Source organism: Bombina bombina, chromosome 7 (genome assembly GCF_027579735.1).
Source record: "Bombina bombina isolate aBomBom1 chromosome 7, aBomBom1.pri, whole genome shotgun sequence".
Classification (NCBI taxonomy): domain Eukaryota; kingdom Metazoa; phylum Chordata; class Amphibia; order Anura; family Bombinatoridae; genus Bombina; species Bombina bombina.
This window is the reverse complement of record NC_069505.1, coordinates 43,921,337-43,943,974: the sequence shown is the minus strand read 5'-3', so window position 1 is coordinate 43,943,974 and position 22,638 is coordinate 43,921,337. Positions and strand designations below refer to the sequence as shown.

Below are 22,638 nucleotides of genomic sequence, written 5' to 3'. Positions count from 1 at the left end.
GTAGTGCAATGGGAAGCTGCATGTGTATTAGGAGATGACTGTAGGGAGCGCACCTCACGGGACGGTGACTCCTCAGAGGTGGACGGCTCAGTGGCACTAAACATATTAGATATAGATATCTTAGCTATAATTACTTTATCAAGGTATGTGGAACATAATTGAGCAGGCGGGTATACCGTAGCCTCCTCACAATATAGACAGGTATTAGACTTAGGTAAAGAGGGAGTACCCTCTAACGTATCAGAGTCCTCCATAGCTTGCGCCTGTAAGATGGACTATAGAAAAAAGAGAAATGGCACCTTTATACCCCCAATGGCTGGGGCACTCACCACCTCCTATGACCCAGGCCCCACAGAGAAAGAGCTTTGTCTCCGGTAAACCGCACGGTCAGGAAAGAGGAAATCAGGGTGACCACACCCGGTCACGTGGTGCGCAATGCAGGAGCACCCCTACACCCAGCTACAGGAAAAAGCACGCCAAACCTAACTGGTTGCGCAGCTACCCAAAACGAAAGTTTGACAGTCTTATAGCATCGCTCCTGACATGGACTTGAGTGATAGAAGCAGGCAGTGAAACTCATCAACACTGATTGCTTAGGAGCTGTTAATACGAGTCTGGATGGGTTTGCAGAAAGACTCTCCCTGCATCTCCAGGCCCTAACATTTGTCAATGCTGTTACTAAGAGGCTGACAAGACTACTTAAAACTCCTGTCCCATTCCGAAGGGTACTACCCTCCATAAGGAACTACTCTGCATCTTCTGACACTCCTCTGACAACCTCCTGTGACGAAATGCAAAGAATGACTGGGGGATGAGGGAAGTGTGGGAGGTATTTAAGCCTTTGGCTGGGGTGTCTTTGCCTCCTCCTGGTGGCCAGGTTCTGTATTTACCAATGAAGCCGTGGACTCTCATCCTATTAAGAAGGAAATGGGTCTCGGCTCTTTCCAAACTGTAGCCTCATACTCCTGTGCTTCATGGCCGGGGATCTAGAAGTGCCCCCCTCCTCATTAAGCAATGTAAGGCTGCTTAATTGGGATCACTATTACTATGGTGATTGCTCATTTAAAATAAAAGATTTCCCCTTGTAATAGCCCCTAATACAAAAAAATAAATTAAAATAAAAACACTTTTCCCCATTCAAATGAGAGGTCATTTGTCTATCACAAACAGAGGGGGTTGTAGGGGTTCTGTTATAGCCTTTTCCCCTCTGGTTAAACAGGCAACAGGGTATGACACAAGACTCTCCTAGTTAGTGATCTAATAAAAACTATTGCCTAGATTTAGAGTTTTGTCGGTAAAGACCTGCGGTGCAAACGCTGCTTTTTTTTCCAGCGCACCCTTAAGACATGAATGGCTGCGTTAGCCTCAGAAAAGGGAGCGTTGAGCATAATTTAGCTCCACTTCAACTCTCAATACCAGCGTTGCCTACGTTAGCGGTAAGCTGGAAAAACGTGCTCGTGCACGATATCCCCATAGGAAACAATGGGGCTGAGCTGGCTGGAAAAAAAAAACACCTGCAAAAAAGCAGCGTTCAGCTCCTAACGCAGCCCCATTGTTTCCTATGGGGAAACACTCTCTATGTCTACACCTAACACCCTAACATGAACCCTGAGTCTAAACACCCCTAACCTTACACTTATTAACCCCTAATCTGCCGTCCCCGCTATCGCTGACACCTGCATTTTGTTATTAACCCCTAATCTGCAGCTCCGGACACCGCCGCCACCTACATTATAGCTATAAACCCCTAATCTACTGCCCCTAACATCGCCAACACCTACATTATAGTTATTAACCCCTAATCTTTCCCCCCACAACGTCGCCGCCACCTACCTACACTTATTAACCCCTAATCTGCCGACCGGACCTTGCCGCCACTATAATAAATGTATTAACCCCTAAACCGCCGCACTCCCGCCTCGCAAACACTATAATAAATTTTATTAACCCCTAATCTGCCCTCCCTAACATCGCTGCCACCTACCTACAATTATTAACCCCTAATCTGCCGCCCCCAACGTCGCCACTACTATAATAAAGTTATTAACCCCTAAACCTAAGTCTAACCCTAACCCTAACACCCCCTAAGTTAAATATAATTTAAATAAAACTAAATAAATTTACTATAATTAAATAAATTATTCCTATTTAAAACTAAATACTTACCTATAAAATAAACCCTAATATAGCTACAATATAACTAATAGCTACATTGTAGCTATTTAAGGATTTATATTTATTTTACAGGCAACTTAGTATTTATTTTAACTAGGTACAATAGCTATTAAATAGTTATTAACTATTTAATAGCTACCTAGTTAAAATAATTACAAAATTACCTGTAAAATAAATCCTAACCTAAATTACAAATACACCTAACACTACACTATCAATAAATTAATTAAATTACCTACAATTAGCTAAACTAAAATACAATTAAATAAACTAATCTGTAATACAAAAAAAACACAAACACTAAATTACAGAAAATAAAAAAAATTACAAGAAGTTTAAACTAATTACACCTAATCTAAGCTCCCTAATAAAATAAAAAAGCCCCCCAAAATAATAAAATGCCCTACCCTATTCTGAATTACAAAGCTCTTTTACCAGCCCTTAAAAGGGCCTTTTGCGGGGCATTGCCCTAAAGTAATCAGCTCTTTTACCTGTAAAAAAAAATACAACCCCCCCACATTAAAACCCACCACCCACATACCCCTACTCTAACCCACCCAAACCCCCCTTAAATAAACCTTTTATTAGGGGGCTTAGATTAGGTGTAATTAGTTTAAACTTCTTGTAATTTTTTTTTTATTTTCTGTAATTTAGTGTTTGTATTTTTTTTGTATTATAGATTAGTTTATTTAATTGTATTTTAGTTTAGCTAATTGTAGGTAATTTATTTATTGATAGTGTAGTGTTAGGTGTATTTGTAACTTAGGTTAGGATTTATTTTACAGGTAATTTTGTATTTATTTTAGCTAGGTAGTTATTAACTATTTAATAGCTATTGTACCTAGTTAAAATAAATACAAAGTTGCCTGTAAAATAAATATAAATCCTAAAATAGCTACAATGTAACTATTAGTTATATTGTAGCTATTTTATGGTTTATTTTATAGGTAAGTATTTAGTTTTAAATAGGAATAATTTATTTAATTATAGTACATTTATTTAGATTAATTTAAATTATATTTAACTTAGGGGGGGTTAGGGGTTAATAACTTTATTATAGTAGTGGCGACGTTGGGGGCGGCAGATTAGGGGTTAATAATTTTAGGTAGGTGGCGGCGACGTTAGGGAGGGCAGATTAGGGGTTAATACTATTTATTATAGTGTTTGCGAGGCGGGAGTACGGCGGTTTAGGGGTTAATACATTTATTATAGTGGCGGTGAGGTCCGGTCAGCAGATTTGGGGTTAATAAGTGTAGGTAGATGGCAGCGACGTGGGGGGGGCAGATTAGGGGTTAATGAATATAATGTAGGTGTCGGCGATGTTAGGGGCAGCAGATTAGGGGTTCATAGGTATAATGTAGGTTGTGGCGGTGTCCAGAGCGGCAGATTAGGGGTTAAAACATTTTTTATTATAGGGTTGGCGATGTGGGGTGGCCTCGGTTTAGGGGTACATAGGTAGTTTATGGGTGTTAGTGTACTTTATAGCACAGTAATTAAGAGCTTTATGTTCACGCGTTAGTCCATAAAGCTCTTAACTACTGACTTTTTTTGACGGTAGGAGTCTTGTCGGTAGAGGGTCTACCGCTCACTTCTTCCAAGACTCGAAATACCAGCGTTAGGCAAATCCCATTGAAAGGATAGGATACGCAATTGACGTAAGGGGATCTGCGGTAGCCTCGAGCCGTGGAAAGAAGGTGAGCGGTAGACCTTTTCCTGCCTGACTCTAAATACCAGCAGGCGGTAAAAAGCAGGGTTAGGACCCCTTAACGCTGCTTTTGACGGCTAACGCCAAACTCTAATATTTCTATATCATCACTTCTACATGGGGTGGACTTTCTTGCCTGGTCATTACATCAGCCTTTTAGAGTAGATTATTTCAGCACAAATATCATGGTCTACTTTTGCACTCACCTGTTTTATATTCAGGAATTTGAGCCTGATAATCAGATCCCACACGGATCATACTATCTACAAAACAGAAAAGGAGTCATTAAAAAAAAAAAAAAGTTAAAAATAAATAAAAACAAAAACGTTATTTGCACCTTGTAAGATTAGATTTAAAGGAACACTGTACTGTAAAACGCATCCCAAATGACTTTTTATACCTACTGCAGAGTATTAAATGTATAGGAAACTGTTCCTTCATGTTTATTTTTGTATTTGTAATATCCAGTTTTGCTTGATTAAAATCATCACCTGCTCTCCAGGTAAATTGACTGAATCTGCAAGTAAAGCAGCTTCGCTAACGTTATATATGTCTAAACATAGTTATTCAAATTTTAATTATGGCCGGGCACAGCCTCTTTCAAATTCAAAAGTCTCTCTCTCCTACCCCTTACAGAGAGATTAATTAGTGCTATTGTCTCCTGTTTACATATCTTTTCTACACAATACATTTGTTATTCATATTTGTACTGTTGCTGGTGGTTTCTACATGCAAAGTAATTTCATATAAAAGAATAAAGATAAAAGGAGCTGTTTACAAACAAATACACTCCAGTAAGCAAAATGGATCATAGAGAACATTTTAGAGTACAATGCTTTTTAAAGCAAAAGGAAGCACATACTTGGAACAAGAAAAGTGTGAACATATGAAGGACACAAAATAAGTAATATATTTGTTCACATGCACAATAAGAGATATGTGGCAATATCATTGTATCTTTATATAATAATGTTATACAAGTGGAGTACACAAACTACCTGCTGTGTCCTGGGCAAAACTAGAACACAATGCCTCTGTGGTGCAGGAGATTAACTATTTAAAGGGACAGTCTACTTGAATTTTTTTATCATTTAAACAGATAGATAATCCCTTTATTACCCATTCCCCAGTTTTGCATAACCAACACGGTTATATTAATGTACTTTTTACCTCTGTGATTACCTTGTATCTAAGCCTCTGCTGCCCCCTGATCTCATGACTTTATTATCTATTGACTTGCATTTTAGTCAATTAGTGCCATCTGCCACAACCCATGGGCGTGAGCACAATGTTACCTATATGGCTCACATGAACTAGCAGTACTCTGTTGTGAAAAGTAAAAAAAAGCATGTGATAAGAGGCTGTCTGTAGTGGCTTAGAAACAGGCAGAGATTTAGAGGTTTAAATGTTATAAAGTATATTAATATAACAACCTTGGTTGTGCAAAGCTGGGGAATGGGTAATAAAGGAGTTATCTATCTTTTTAAACAATAACAATTCTGGTGTTGCCTGTCCCTTTAAGTGTATAATATTATTAATATAAATAATAAGATGCTGTAAGTAATTGGAACACAAACTGTGTACAAGATTTAAAGGGACAGTCAATTTAAAATTAAACAATCATGATTCAGATAGGGCACTGGTCTTTAAATCTGTCCTCATGCCTCCTTAAAGGGACAGTCCACACAAAAATTGTTATTGTTTAAAAAGATAGCTAATGCCTTTGCTATCCATTCCCCAGCTTTGCACAACCAACATTGTTATATTAATATACTTTACAACATTTAAACCTCTAAATTTCTGTCTGTTTATAAGCCCCTACAGACAGCCCCATGATCACATGCTTTGTATTTGTTTGTCACATCAGGGGAGTGCTAGTTCATGTGAGCCATATAGATAAGATTGTGCCGACGCCCATGGATTCTAACAAAACAGCACTAATAAGCTTAATCCAAGTCAATAGATAAAGTCATGTGATCAGGGGGCTTAGATACAAGGTAATCAGAGGTAAAAAGTATATTACTATAACCATGTTGGTTGTGCAAAACTGGGGACTGGGTAATAAAGGGATTATCTTTGTAAACAAACATTTTTGAGCGGACTGTCCCTTTAACAGGCCAGATTTAGAGGATTTCTGAAATGGAACACAGGGTCCGATTAGGAAACATGGTTATTTTACCTGCTTTCACCCAAGGTAATCCTGAAACTTTAGCCTGTTGGGAAAGCCAGAGGACAGGTTTGAAAAACCAGTGAGATAGGGCATGTCATTTTAAACAGCTTTCCAATTTATTTTTATCAAATTTTCTTTGTTGTCTTGGTATTCTTTGTTGAAAGCTAAACCTAGGTAGGCTCATATGCTGATTTCTAAGCCCTTGCAGGCTGCCTCTTATCTCAGTGCATTTTGACAGTTTCGCACAGCTAGACAGCTCTAGTTCATGTGTGCCATATAGCTAACATTGTGCTCACTCCCGTGAAGTTATTTACTGATTGGCTAAAATGCAAGTCTTTCAAAAGCACTGAGATAAGGGGGCAGTCTGCAGAGGCTTAGATACAAGGTAGTCACAGAGGTAAAAAGTGTATTAAAGGACCAGTCAACAAAGTACATTTGCATAATCAACAAATGCAAGATAACAAGACAATGTAATAGCACTTAGTCTGAACTCCAAATGAATAGTAGATTTTTTTTCCTGACAATTTTAAAAGTTACGTCTTTTTCCACTCCCCCTGTACCATGTGACAACCATCAGCCAATCACAAATGCATACACGTACCATGTGACAGCCATCAGCCAATCACAAATGCATACATGCTTATTCTGTGAATTCTTGCTCAGTAGTAGCTGGTGACTCAAAAAGTGTAAATATAAAAAGACTGCACTTTTTTTTTAATGGAAGTAAATTGGAAAATTGTTACAAATTGCACGCTCTGTCTGAATAATGAAAGTTTCATTTTGACTTGTGTGTCCCTTTAATATAACAGTGTTGGTTATACAAAACTGGAGAATGGGTAATAACGGGATTAACTGCTTCAAGTAGACTGTCCCTTTAAGATTCAAATTTCAATAAAGCAAACACTTTACACAGACAAACTGCTAAAAGCAAATGCACTAATGTTTGCACGGAACCAGGTGTTTAACCCCACTAACGAGTTAAACGCTTAAAGTTGACTCTAGTTTAGTTCGTTTGGCAGCTACATATGTCATCATTGAGTTTTTTGGGGAAAAAGGAGGTTCAACACAAAGAATAGTGCGATACTAAAATAATCTAATACATTTTAGTATTTTCCCATTGCAGCTTTATGTTTCTTTAAACCCCAGAAATACTGTGGCTTTTCTACATTTCAGTAAAAACAAACCTGAAACACACTATTTATAAGGTGACAAGCTGGAGTTGAACCAATCACCTTAAAGGTACAGCCTACTCATAGTTTAAAAAGATAGATAATCCCTTTATTACCCATTCCCCAGTTTTGCATAACCAACACTGTTATGTTATTATACATTTTACCTCTGTGATTACCTTGTATCTAAGCCTCTGCAGACTGCCCCTTATCTCAGTGCTTTTGACAGACTTGCATTTTAGCCAATCAGTGTGGACTCCTAGGAAACTCCATGGGAGTGAGCACAATGTTATCTGGCACACATGAACTAGCGCTGTGTGTAAAAAAACTGTCAAAATGCACTGAGCTAGGAGGCAGCTTTCAAGGGCTTACAAAATAGCATGAGCTTACCTAGGTTTAGCTTTCAATAAAGAATATTAAGTGAACAAAGCAAATCGGGTGATAAAAGTAAATTGGAAAGATGTTAAAAAAAACAAACTGCATGCCCTATCTGAATCATGAGAGTTTAACAGCTGAGGACATGCACACGGTCTGAAAACATCATGTGCAAGATACAAGTCCTAATACATAAGACACTGGCATAACGTCAGCTAGAAGATGCCACGGCCACACCTAACACAGGCAGAGCATTCACAGGTAAAGATGCTAGGGTGACCCAGAGCTGCAGCAAACATGAGACAGGACAGCTACTGTAGTGCATCAAGCGGATGCCACAACACTGCATCATCTTGTAAACCCCCACAAAGATAGAAGTAGCACAAACACTAACATATAGGATGAGGAGGGATTCTTCCTAGAAACTTGGCAGATTTTTTCCATATATACATATACTTAAACCGGGGTTGACAAATCTGTTTAAAATTTAGGAGCCAGACAGTGGTATTTGTATATGAACATATGGAGAATACCCCAAAATTCTAGGAGCCAGGGGCTCCTGGGTTTGTCAAGCCGTGCAACTGCACAATATATAAGAGATCACATTGAACTGATTATATAAAGCACTAAGCAGTACTAGAAGCAACAAAAAAAGATAGATATAAAAACATAAATTATGCTGATAATTTCCTTTCCATCGTTACGAGGAGTCCACGGCTTCATTCATTACTTGTGGGAATACAGAACCTGGCCACCAGGAGGAGGCAGACACACCACAGCCAAAGGCTCAAATACCTCCCCCACTCCCCTCATCCCCCAGTCATTCTGCCGAGGGAACAAGGAACAGTAGGAGAAATATCAGGGTATAAATGGTGCCAGAAGAAAAACAAAAGAAATTTAGGTCCGCCCAACGGAAAACCGGGCGGGAGCCGTGGACTCTCCTCATAACGATGGAAATGAAAATATCAGGTAAGCATAATTTATGTTTTCCATCTGAATATGAGGAGAGTCCACGGCTTCATTCATTACTTATGGGGAAAAAATACCCAAGCTCTAGAGGACACTGAATGAAAACGGGTGGGTAAAAAAGAGGCGGACCCTAGTCTGAGGGCACCACAGCCTGCAAAACCTATCCCCCAAAAGCTGCTTCAGCCGAAGCAAAAATGTCAAATTTATAAAACTTTTGAAAAAATATGTAAGGAGGACCAGGTAGCCGCCTTACAAATCTGCTCCATAGAGGCCTCATTCTTAAAGGCCCAAGAAGAAGCCACAGTTCTAGTTGAGTGAGCCATAATCCTCTAAGGAGGGTTATGTCCCACTGTCTCATAAGCCAAGCGAATCATGTTCCTCAGCCAAAAAGATAGGGAAGTGGAAGAAGCCTTCTGCCCCTTGTGCTTCCCCGAATAGACAACAAACAAAGCTGAAGTTTGTCTGAAATACTTTGTAGTCTGAAGATAGAATGTCAAAGCTCGAACCACATCCAAATTATGAAGTAACCGTTCCTTCGAAGAAGGTGGTTTAGGAAACAAGGAAGGAACTACAATTTCCTGAATAATATTGCGATCAGACACAACCATAGGGAGAAATCCCAATCCAGTTTGAAGGACAGCCTTATCAGCCTGGAAAACCAAGTAAGGAGGCTCACATTGCAAGGCCGCTAATTCAAAAACACTGCGTCGCGAAGCAATAGCCAATAGAAAAAGAACCTTCCAAGACCGTCTTAATGTCAAGAGAATGCATAGGCTCAAACGGAGCACACTGCAAAATCCTAAGAAACAGATTCAAACTCCAAGGAGGAGCAGAATGTCTAAATACAGGCCTGATCCTGGATAGAGCCTGAACAAAAAAAAGAGTGTATATCAGAAAGCTCAGCGAGCTTCTTGTGTAACACAGATAGAGCCGAAATCTGTCCCCTTAAGGAACTGGAGGCAAGTCCTTTCTCCAAACCGTCCTGGAGGAAGGAAAGAAACCTGGATACCCTGACCTTATGCCAGGAATATCCACGAGTTTCACACCAGAGTAAGTAGGTCCTCCACACCTTATGATAAATGTGATGGGTGACCGGCTTTCTGGCTTGAATGAGAGTATCGATCAGACTCTCAGAAAATCCTCTCCTGGCTAAGACTAAGCATTCAATCTCCACGCAGTCAGCCTCAGAGAATCTAGATTCTGATGCACAAAGGGGCCCTGTACCAGCAGGTCCCTGTGACAGGGCAATCTCCATGGAGGAGACTATGACATCCCCACTAGATCCGCAAACCACGTCCTCCACGGCCATGACGGAGCAATCAGAATAGTTGACGCTTGCTCCTGTTTGCTGCGTGCCACTACTCGAGGTAGAAGTGGTAATGGTGGAACTATGTAGACCAGGTTGAATCCCCAAGGCACTGCTAAGGCATATATCAGTTCTGCCTGGGGATCCCTGGACCGCGACGCGTATCTGGGTAGCTTGAAGGTGAGTCTGGATGCCATGAGATCTATCTCCGGAGTCCCCCATCTGTTGCAAATCTCCGCAAACACTTTGGGGTGAAGAGACCATTCCCCCGGATGAAACGACTGTCTGCTGAGAAAATCTGCTTCCCAGCTGTCCACACCCAGGATGTGGATCGCTGATATCGAGCAGTCGTGGGCCTCTGCCCACTGCAGAATCCGAGATACTTCCCTCATGGCTAGGGAGCTTCTCGTCCCCCCCCCCCGATGGTTGATGTAAGCCACCGAGGTGATGTTGTCCGACTGGAATCTGATGAACTTGGACGAACCCAGGAGGGGCCAAGCCCCCAGAGCGTTAAAGACTGCTCGAAGTTCCATCATGTTGATCGGGAGAAGAGACTCCTTCCGATTCCATCTGTCCCGTGCCTCCCTGACACCCCAAATCGCTCCCCAACCTGAGAGAGACACTCGCATCCGTAGTCACAATATCCCAAGATGGTCTGAGGAAGGATGTCCCCTGGGACAGCTGATCTGGACGGAGCCACCAAGAGAGGCATTCCCTCGACCCGTTGTCCAGAGAGATCAGTTGGGATAGATCCAAGTAATTGTCGTTCCACTGCTTCAGCATGCACAACTGAAGAGGCCGGAGAAGGAATCTGGCGAATGGAATGACATCTATAGTGAATACCATGAGCCCAATCACCTCTAGGCACAGGGCCACTGATGGCCTTGAGGAGGTCTGAAGGGCAAGAAAGCTGGAGACAATTTTGCAACGTCTCTGGTCTGTTCCACTCTGGTACTGGGAGCCAGAGAACTCTTTCCCGAGTTTATCTTCCATCCATGAGATCGCAGAAGAAGAGCTCTCGAATGGTCCTCTGCCAGTCGGCAGGACGGAGCCTGGACCAGGATGTCTTACAGATAAGGTGCTACTGCAATACCTCTGGACCTCGCCACCTTCGTGAAGATTCTTGGAGCAGTAGCCAGACTGAAAGGAAGAGCTACAAACTGGAAATGCTAATCCAGAAAGGTGAACCTTAGGAACTTGAAGTGATCCTTGTGTATTGGCACATGAAGGTAGGCGTCCTTCAAGTCTATCATAGTCATGAACTGACCGTCTTGAATTATGGGCAGTATAGACCTTATCGTCTCCATCTTGAATGATGGGACCGACAAACTTGTTTAAGCACTTTAGGTCTAGAATTGGTCGAAACGTGCCCTCCTTTAGTACCACGAAAAGGTTTGAATAGTACCCTAGACCCCTTTCTGCTAGAGGTACCGGTACAATTACTCCTAGAGAGGAGAGATCCCTCACACACTCTAGAAAAGCATCTTGTTTCTCTGGTTTTGACGATAGATTCGACAAGAGGAATATGCCCCTGGGAGGGTGAGTTTTGAAACCTATCCGGTAACCTTGGGCAATAACCTCTAGAACCCAAGGATCCTGCACTTCTCTCATCCAAGCCTCAGCGAAAAAATGATAGTCTGCCCCCTACGAGATCCAGAGACGGATCGGGGGCCGCCCCTTCATGCCGACTTTGTCTCGGCAGGCTTCTTACTCTGTTTGGTTTTATTCCAAGATCCCTTGGACTGCTCGGGCTTCGCAGCAGGCTGCTGTTGTTGGGACTTGTCCGAACGAAAAGGACGAAAATTAGGACCCTTAGGTTTATTCTTCTTATCCTGCGGTAGAAAGGCACCTTTGCCCCCCGTGACCGTGGATATGAGAGTTCAGGCCTGGACCGAAAAGAACCTTTCCCTTAAATGGGAAGTAATCTAGATTTGGACGTCATGTCAGCAGACCACGACTTTAACCAAAGGGCCCTTCGGGCCATAACAGAAAAACCTGATGTCTTGGCATTCAGGTGAATAATCAGCATGTTTGCATCACAGATAAACGAATTAGCTACCCTCAGGGACTTAATTCTTTCCTGTATCCCATCGAGGGGAGTCTCCACCTCGATTAGGTCCGACAGAGAGTCACACCAATAGGTAGCGGTTCCCGCCACCGCAGCAACCGCCACTGCCAGCTGAAAAACAAATCCTGTGTGCTGAAACATTTTTTTTAACAGGGTCTCTAATTTCTTATCCATGGGTTCCTTAAACGACGAACTATCCTCAAGTGGGATAGTGGTGCGCTTAGCGAGTGTGGAGATAGCTTCGTCCACCTTAGGGACAGATCCCCACAACTCTAGCTAAGAATCAGGAACTGGGAACAATTTCTTAAAGGAAAAAGGGGAGAAAAAAGAACCCAGTCTCTCCCATTCATTCTTTATAACATTCGCCATCTTTACAGGAACCGGGAAAGTCTGTGGCACCACCCTGTCCTCATAAACCTTATCAAGCTTAGGAATAGAATGTTTCTCCAGTAACTTCGGTTCCGGAAACCTCTAGAGTAGCTAACACCTTTTTCAATAAAAAGCTTAAGTGCTTCATCCTAAACCTAAAGTCTGGTTCCTTCGCAGCCGGAGGTTTAGAGTCCGCAAATTCCGACCCAGAGAGTCTTCCAAAGTATCAGAGTCGTCTGCATCGGCGGATAATCTAGTCTCAGATTTTGAACAGAGTAGATGACCCCTGGGAAGGATAGCAATGTTTAACCTTTCGTTTGCGCTTAGCAGGGCGAGGTAAAGCACTGAAGGCTGCAGACAACGCCGTTTGCAAATGATCGGCAAAATCAGGCGGCCATAGGGCCCCTCCCGTAGGAGGATTAGTAGTGTACTGGGGAGCTGCATGTGTAAACAGAGATAATTGTAGGGAACGCATCTCGCGGGATGGAGACCCCTCAGAGGTGGACGGCTCAGTGGTACTAAACATCTTATTCTTTTTAGATATCACTATTTTATCATGGCAGGTGGAACATAGTTGAGCAGGCGGGTATGGCGAAGCCTCCTCACAAACACAGGCATTAGATTTAGGTAAAGAGGGAGTCCTCCATAGCTTGCGCCTTTAATATGGATTATATAAAAAAATTAAATGGCACCTTTATACTCCCAATGGTCGGGGCACTCACCACCTCCTATGACCCAGGCTCACAGAGAAATGCTTTTGTCTTCTGCAAATTGACGGTCAGGAAAAGGAAGAGAAAGAAGCCACACCCGGTCACATGGAGTACCATACAGGACCACCCCTGCAGCCGAGAAAAAGCGTGCCTACTAAACAGGCTGTGCAGTAATCAAATGAAGGAAAAAAACCTGACTGTTCCACATTGCCAGAGCCACATCTCACACAAGTCACAGCAAAAAAAAAATCATGTATACATCCCCCCCCCCCCGTTCAAGAATCAACGCCGTGGAACAGGAACACGGCCTCTCAAGTTTGACAGTATTGTAGCATCGCTCCTGACATGTTAAGTAAAAGAAAGCAGGCAGTGAAACTCGTCAACACTGATTGTTTAAGGAGCTGTCAATACGAGTCTGGATGGTTTTGCAGAAAGACTCTCCCTGCATCTCCAGACCCTAACATTTGTCAATGCTCTCACTGAGAAGCTGACAAGACTACTTAAAACTAAAAAAGTACTGCCCTCCAGAATCTTCCGACACTTCTCTGCCATCCTCCTGTGATGGAAGGCAAAGAATGACTGGGGGATGAGGGGAGTGGGGGGAGGTATTTGAGCCTTTGGTTGGGGTGACTTTGCCTCCTCCTGGTGGCCAGGTTCTGTATTCCCACAAGTAATGAATGAAGCTGTGTTAAGATGATAATACAAATTCCCTATAAATAAATTAAAGTGAAGCACTGCAATACACAGTCATTATTGCCCTGCTTTTGTTGTACAAATCTTATTTCCAGTGGGACAAGCACAATTCTGTAATCTACGTATGCTGTAAAATGAACACGCTACATACTAGACTGTCCTTGCTTAGAGCAGTGCACAACCTCAGTCGCAGCTAGAAAACATACAAGAGATCCACTGATACTTTAAAACATTTGTGTGTGGGCAACTGCAGATTTATAATGTGCATATATAAAAACAAATCACTACTGTCCCTTTAATCTCTCAGTTGCCAAAAACACACACAATAATTTAAACTCAAATTCTCTTTTGTGATAAAGACAGAACATACAATTTAAAAAAATAAGTTTCCCAATTTACTTCTTTCTCATGATATTCTTTGCTGAAGAGATACCTTGGTAGGGATCTGGAAGGAAATAGTGCAGTGCTCTTGCAAAAGGATAACATTCTTGCAAAACTGTGGCTATATAGTGCTCCAAACACGTGCACACTCCTGAGCTTACGTCCCTGCTTTTCAAAAAAGGATAACCAGAAAATAAAGTAAATTAAAGGGACACTGAACCCAAATTATTTTTCCTTTCGTGATTCAGATAGAGCAGCAATTTTAAGCAACTTTCTAATTTACTCCGATTATCAAATTTTCTTAATTCTCTTGGTATCTTTATTTGAAATGCATGAATGCAAGTTTAGATGCCGGCCCATTTTTGGTGAACAACCTGGGTTGTTCTTGCGGATTGGTGGATAAATTCACCCACCAATAAACAAGTGCTGTCCAGTGTTCTTAACCAAAAAATAGCTTAGATGCCTTCGTTTTCAAATAAAGATAGCAAGAGAACGAAGAAAAATTGATAATAGGAGTAAATTCTAAAGTTGCTTAAAATTGCTGTTCTATCTGAATCACAAAAGAAAAAATTTGGGTTCAGTGTCCCTTTAATAGAAGTAAATTAGAAAGTGGTTTAAAATTGTATCTTCTATCTGAATCATAAAAGAAAAAAAAAATGGGTTTGATGTCCTGATAGACTGAAACACAAACGACCAATCAGTTACATAAATCTGTGATCATTTGTGTCCTTCGCTGCCCAAGGCACACGGGCTGTAGTGATTTAACCTCAAAGTGCCAAAATTACACAAGGCAATAAAGAGGTTAAACCGCTGCGATTTAAACCCTTTGTTTTCTTGGCACACAGATCTGCAGCAGAAAGTTAACCCTTTACCCCCTGTGATCCATGTAAGGCATGTGCTCTCTCACTACTGCACATGGGGAAGTACTATAGTATAAGGATTCTGCTACAGATTGTATGTATTGTATTCAGTACCAAATCCCTCAGACAACACAGAACCAAGCACACACAAGGATGTAGCACACAGCAGTACCCAGGAGAAGCACACACAAGGATGTAGCACACAGCAGTACCCAGGAGAAGCACACACAAGGATGTAGCACACAGCAGTACCCAGGAGAAGCACACAGCAGTACCCAGGAGAAGCACACACAAGGATGTAGCACACAGCAGTACCCAGGAGAAGCACACACAAGGATGTAGCACACAGCAGTACCCAGGAGAAGCATACACAAGGATGTAGCACACAGCAGTACCCAGGAGAAGCATACACAAGGATGTAGCACACAGCAGTACCCAGGAGAAGCACACACAAGGATGTAGCACACAGCAGTACCCAGGAGAAGCACACACAAGGATGTAGCACACAGCAGTACCCAGGAGAAGCACACACAAGGATGTAGCACACAGCAGTACCCAGGAGAAGCACACACAAGGATGTAGCACACAGCAGTACCCAGGAGAAGCACACACAAGGATGTAGCACACAGCAGTACCCAGGAGAAGCACACATGTGGCGTAGACTGGATACTAAAGCCTATGTGAAAAGCACACAGCCCAAGGCACATATGGACAAAGTGTAAAGCCATAAGCAGAGCGCACGTACACACTGACAGGGCACAGACAGCAGTCTGTTCAGCACACAGGGCAGGACTCTGAACTCATTCAAACAAAGGAGAAACAAAGCAAGAGCAGACCCTACGTAAGCTTCAAAACAACCACAACAGCTTAAAGGGACATTCAACTTATCTTGCTTTTATGTAAAATAATAATAAAGCTTACACTCCCTTAGAGCAGCCATTCTATGACCTAGGTTTTCTGCCAGCTATTTAGTTTGCAGCATTCTGAAAGCTTTACAGTTTGATCTCTACAGGGCAGTTTGGGACAAATAATTTTTTTATAACACAAATGCAAGAAATGTTTAATGTCCCTTTAAAGAAGCACACAGGGGACTTTAGCAGGAAATTGGGGGACTTCAGATTTAAACTAAATTGTTCTTTAAAAGGGACAGTCAAGTCATGATTCAGATAGGACGTGCAGTTTTAAACAACTTTCCAAATTACTTTTATCACCACATTTGCTTTGTTCTCTTGGTATATGCCAATTTCTAAGCCGTTGAACTGCCTCTTATCTCAGTGCAGTTTGACAGTTTTTTACGGCTAGACAGTGCTAGTTCATGTGTGTCATATAGATAATTGTGCTCACTCCTGTGGAGTTATTTATGCGTAAGCAGTGATTGGCTAAACTGCAAGTCTGTCAAAAGAACTGAGATAAGGGGGCAGTCTGCAGAGGCTTAGATACAAGATAATCAGAGGTAAAAAGGTATATTAATATAACAGTGTTGGTCATGCAAAAACTAGGGAATGGGTAATAAAAGGGATAATCCATCTTTTTAAACAATAAAAGTTCTGGAGTAGACTGTCCCTTTAAAGGGACAAACATTTTTTCCCCATGATTCAGATAGAACATACATTTCTAAACATCTTCTTTCCAATTTACTTTTATTATCATAGTTGCATCATTCTTTTGGTCCCCTTTGTTGAATGAAAAACAATGCACTACTGGGAGCTAGCTGAACACATCGAGTGAGCTGATAAGAGGCCACCAATCAGCAGCTAGCTCTCAACAGTGCATTGCTGCTCCTGAGACTACCTAGGTATGCTTTTCAATAAAGGACAACAAGAGGATTAAGTAAACTATAGAAGTAAATTGGAAAGTTGTTTAATTTTGACTTTACTGTCGCTTTAAAAATCACTATTATCCTGATAAAATAATAATTTTAAACTAGTGACACTGCATTGAATGTAAGTTGTAAAAAAAAAAAAATCTTGAGTAATTATTCAGCTTATTCTTATTGATGATACATAATGGGATAAGCGTGTGTACGAGGGCTGTAAGCAGACGGATACAGGACTGTAGATTGGGTGATACATAATGGGATAAACGTGTGTACGAGGGCTGTAAGCAGACGGATACAGGACTGTAGATTGGGAGATACATAATGGGATAAACGTGTGTACGAGGGCTGTAAGCAGACGGATACAGGACTGTAGATTGGGTGATACATAATGGGATAAACGCATGTACGAGGGCTGTAAGCAGACGGATACAGGACTGTAGATTGGGAGATACATAATGGGATAAACGTGTGTACGAGGGCTGTAAGCAGACGGATACAGGACTGTAGATTGGGTGATACATAATGGGATAAACGCATGTACGAGGGCTGTAAGCAGACGGATACAGGACTGTAGATTGGGAGATACATAATGGGATAAACGCGTGTACGAGGGCTGTAAGCAGACGGATACAGGACTGTAGATTGGGTGATACATAATGGGATAAACGCATGTACGAGGGCTGTAAGCAGACGGATACAGGACTGTAGATTGGGAGATACATAATGGGATAAACGCGTGTACGAGGGCTGTAAGCAGACGGATACAGGACTGTAGATTGGGTGATACATAATGGGATAAACGCGTGTACGAGGGCTGTAAGCAGACGGATACAGGACTGTAGATTGTGAGATATGGGTTACGGGGGGGACAGCTTGCTAAATCAGGAGAGATATGCAGAGTGATGTGAGAGCGCACACCACGCACAGAAACAGTGACACAGAGCAGGTGGAAGAGTGGGAGGGCAGAAAAAAAGAAACGATTAGTCTGGTGCTAACAAAGACACTCAGGGCTAGAAAAGGAAGGTCCAGGGGGCACTTCGCACTGGAAAAAAAGATGCATGGTGCATCAGTTAAAGCTGCTGAGAGAGAAGGCAGGAGGAGAAGTAGACGAGAACAGAATGAGCTGAATAGGACGGGGCAGGCACGATAATAAAATGCTCTAGAACAGGGTTTCTGAACCGCGGTCTTCAAGTTCCCCCAACAGGCCAGGTTTTCATTATAGCTGAACCAGTGCACAGGTGAAGTAATCAGCTGATCAGTAACCATGGTAACTAACCTGCTCTGACCCATCAGCTGATTATTTCACCTGTGCACTGGTTCAGCTATAATGAAAACCTGGCCTGTTGGGAGAACTTAAGGACCGCGGTTGAGAAACACTATTCTAGAGCATTGTCCCTTTGAAAAAGGACATTAAACACTTTAAGATGGTAATATAAAATGATTAATAGTATATAAAATCAAAAACTGTGCAATATAATTTATTTATTTTGTCCCCTTTTCTTGTAATTCCATTCTGAAACTGTGAGCATTTCAGTTCCTGTTACAAATGGAAGTGCAGGACACGGTTAAATTCCTCACAGTCATTGGCTGCACACTCTAGTGCCCTATTGATAACCATCCCTGATTGGCCACAGCAGAGAAGGTAACCTAAGTTACAACATGGCAGCTCCCATTGTTTTAGACACTAAAACTCTACACTTATTTTGTCAATATTTAAACAACTAATGAAACTTTATAAAATACATAAACATGCTATTCTCAGACTAATCTTTTCTTTGTCTGCATCATTCTATCTAGCATTTAGTGTTTAATGTCCCTTTAATTATTTGCATTGTTGCTTTAGAGAACTATGAGTTTAAAGGGACATTAAACACACATTTTTTCTTTCCTGATTCAGATAGAGAATACCATTTTAAACAACTTTCTAATTAACTTCTATGATCTAATTTGCTTCATTATCTTAATATTCTTTCCTGAAAAGCATATCTAGATAGGCTCAATAGCTTCTGATTGGTGGCTGCACTTAGATGCCTCATGTGATTGGCTCACCGATGTGCATTGCTATTTCTTTAGCAAAGTATATACAAAGTATGCAACAAATTAGATAATAGAAGTAAATTGGAATGTTGTTTAAAATTGTATTCTCTATCAGAATCGTGAAATAATTTTTTGGGGTTTAATGACCCTTTAAGCCACACAAAGAGATTAAACACAAATCTGAAATCTGCTGCAGAGTGAACCAGCAAAGCTGATCACAAACTAAACATGACGGGAGAGCCAACCAGGGGCAGAAATTGTGCGTAGCAGCCAATCAAAAAAAGGTGTATAGCTGCTCCAGAACTATGTGTTTAAACTCTGCAGGATTTAAATACATAATAATCTACAAGTAAAAGTGCAATAATACAGTACCCTAGCATGTGCTTCGTTATACCCCTTTAAGAGTTAGGTAGTACTATTCATAGATAGGATATACTTATGGGACATATTTTAGAGGGGTTATAAATGTTGAAAGTAGATCTATAGCAGGATAGATTCAGGCTTGAAAGTTCTACAAGCGTTTTGTTACGTTTAATGTCCTTGGAGCATTTCACCAGAAATGCTTGTGTAATGATAAATGCTGACAGCGTATGCAGTCACCATTTAGCGATGTCGGGTGGACATGATACACTATAGTGAATCATGTCTGTCTGACATTTGATAAAATTGGCCCCCATGTGTTCAACTCCCCTGAGACACACAGGAGATAAAATTGTTAGGAATAAAGACAGCAGATTTGTTACAGTGCCTAGGGCAGCACAACAACTCGATACCCCTCTAGTAACACGTCAAACTCCTGGGTTTGAGAGGAGGTGGGATGCAGGGCAGGTGGGTTATTAGAAAACAGCCAAGCATAGGGAGGTTTACAGACTGAGGAAGGGGCTGGAGCAGAAGCGTTGTTAGGCTAGTAGAATATTAGACCTGGCACTCCAGATGTTTCAGAACTACATTTCCCATGATGCTTAGGCAGTCTGACATCCAGTCGAGTATCAAGGTTTGCCATCACTGTTCTAGGGCCTCTAGGCTGCTGCAGAATCGCATGCAAACCCCTCAAGGGCCATTTACAGTTTCCTTAATGTACCCCTAACTATAAAATCAGATGACCAACTGTAAAAAGACTCTTGAGGTAACCGTCAAAAGGGATGTCTGGAACAGCCAGAGAATGGGCGCAGTCTAGCAGCACGGCCACAATATATCTTGCACTGCTCACATTACAAGCTATTTAGATATGTATACTCTCCAGAACAATAACAGAAATGGAAAACATCACCAAAGTAGGAAAAACGCAGAGTCAAATGTTCCCAGTACAGTGCCACAAAAGCCAATTCCACACCATGCAGACACGACAAACTGACACAATTTAGACACGAGCTCCCATATATACTAAAGGGATAATAAAGTAAAAAATGTAGTTCCCCCATAAAATGATCCATTTATAAAGCCCATCCGGGTGTGTTTTTGTAAAAATTATTAGTTTTGCTTATTTTTGTTAAGAACATTGTACTGAAATTCAGACTCCTAACCAAGCCCCACAGTGCCAGATGTATACACAGGTTTACAGACTCCTGCTGGCTCCTGTTTATATAATCTGTCTCCATAAGCAGGGAAGGGTGTCTGCTCTTTTTGTTTACCCAGCCCCTTTCAGTGGGTGTCCCAGCCTAACCTCATCAACAGAGCTAAGGGAGCTTTTAAGTGTTTAAAAGGTTTTATACTGGGGGGAGGAGCCAACTCCGGAGCTGATCGGTCGCACAGTCTAAAAGCTCCTGCTATATTACGATAAAATGCTTATTTAGTACTGAGCCAGCTCCAAAAAAAGTGGCCATTCTATCAGATCAGATATCCTAGAAGACATATACAACACATTTCATAGTGAGCCGGGTATGAGTGAAGAGATCTAATAACCCCGGTGTGTTTGTGCAAGAGGACTACTACTTGGAGCGGCCATCTTGCGGCCTGCATGGTGATAGGAGGGACGAACGAGACCAGCTGCAAGCTACTATTATTTCCCCTAGATTCAGCGACCACCTCGCTACTACGCTATGGAGTCTCCGGAGGCCATTCTGGAGGAAATATACAGCTTTTTGGATGGCTGCCGCGAGATGCTCGAATACTCATTTGAGTCAGCGCCCCGACAAGTAGTGGCCGCAATACACATGGAACAAGCTGCCTACATTTTTCCTGCTCTGAGCGTGGCTGAGGTAGAGCCTGAGAAAGCGATGGAACTGTACATGGTGGAGTGGGATACCGCGGCTCACATCACGGCTGAACACTCGAACCTTGTCAGTACTGCCCCCAGAGCAACGAATACACCGGAACAGGGTCTTGCAGTACGAATCCCTGTGACCGCGACACTCATGAGAGTAGTGGGACTGCCTCGCTGTGCTACAGAGATAGAAAGGGGAGACAAGGTTTTGGTGGCGAGCCCCGAGATTAGCGCACCAGCAACTCCAATTTGTCAGCTCGGGGCTCCTATTATTTCTACTATGGCGGCAGAGAAACCGGAGCTGGGGACTCCTCTATTACATCAGATTCTAGCGGAGAGTAAGAGGGAGATACACTGCCTCATCTTTGATCCTCTAAATGTAACTCTACCGAAATCTGAACTGACATCTGCAAAATTTTGGCCTAACAAGTGGACTTCTTCTCTGGGGTCTAAAAGGCAAGTTGTAACACAAGCGCAGTTTACCTTTAGCGATCTCAAATGTGGAATTGGCTAGCATGAAGATGAACTCTAAGTGGTTTAAAAGCGAGACGCTTCCCTACCATGTTGATCATTTCCTATTTTTGTTTGCAACTCCCGGTGACTCACTTTTGTTATAAGTAGCCCAGTATACTCTGAAGCAATTTGGAGTGATGGTGTTACCATTCGTTTACTGCTCTAAAACTCAATATGCCTCACTGACTGTTAAAAGATGGTTCATATTCTGGACGTTTTGTTATATCAATAAGGCTACATACTACTATTTTTATACCCTTAGTTCATATTTGCACTTTCATTTATGCTAATGTGTTTAGGATTTGTACATTTTAATTCACTTTTAACCCCATATATTTGCCTAAATGGTTATGTGTTATGACTCTAGTCAGTAATTACTGTATTATTATTCAGATCTGAAAAGAGCATAACATCTTTATATTATGACTATGAGCCTACATAGGTGTAAATCTTGAGGTTCTGCTGCATCATAACACCAAACTACTATTTAAAGCTAGCTGTGTGTATTGGCTCCTTACTCAAGCTTACATAGAAGCTGAGTGAGCTATATATATTCCCTTCTTACCTAATTGCATAAACGCAGAAGGGCATGTTGGTCAACTATAGGAGAATTTTGATGCTACAATAGTTATCTCAACTGTAATTCTCTGCAAGTACAATTATTATACTGCTGTTGTATACCATACTCTGACTCATAATCTGTAAAGCTGCTTTATTATGATTTATTGATATGCCTTAATCTCAGGTTTCATTATGTTTATTATATCTTTAGCCACATTGATGTCCAGCTCTTAACCTAACATTGCGACACAGTTGTCCTCAGGTCTCTGTAACCCATATGATATATGACAATACTACTTATGCCTCCCTTCTCCCACCCCTTCATATATCTATGTCTATATTTTTGTCACACTGTCTGGTTACATTTCTATTTGCTCTTGTTAATGTTGCGTCGTCAGTGGCCGAGATGGCGCATCTATTTTTACTTATTCATTTAAATGCAGTAACCAGCTTAGAAGTATGTAGCTCTCTATCATAGATATATTTCAGTTATGTGCTGTGTCAGCAGCACTCATTTTTACAAGTAAAAACATGTGTGTTTGGACCTGATTGTTG

General features: G+C 41.6%; 1 protein-coding gene across 1 annotated transcript in view; it reads right to left on the bottom strand.

Moving 5' to 3' along the window:
- RCOR2 (REST corepressor 2) overlaps positions 1-22,638 on the bottom strand; it is a 50,345-nt gene that overhangs the window by 20,131 nt on the left and 7,576 nt on the right. Inside the window, exon 3 of the mRNA XM_053688855.1 lies at positions 4,087-4,143. Coding sequence (XP_053544830.1) covers positions 4,087-4,143 — 57 coding nt within the window. The remainder of the gene's footprint in view (positions 1-4,086; positions 4,144-22,638) is intronic.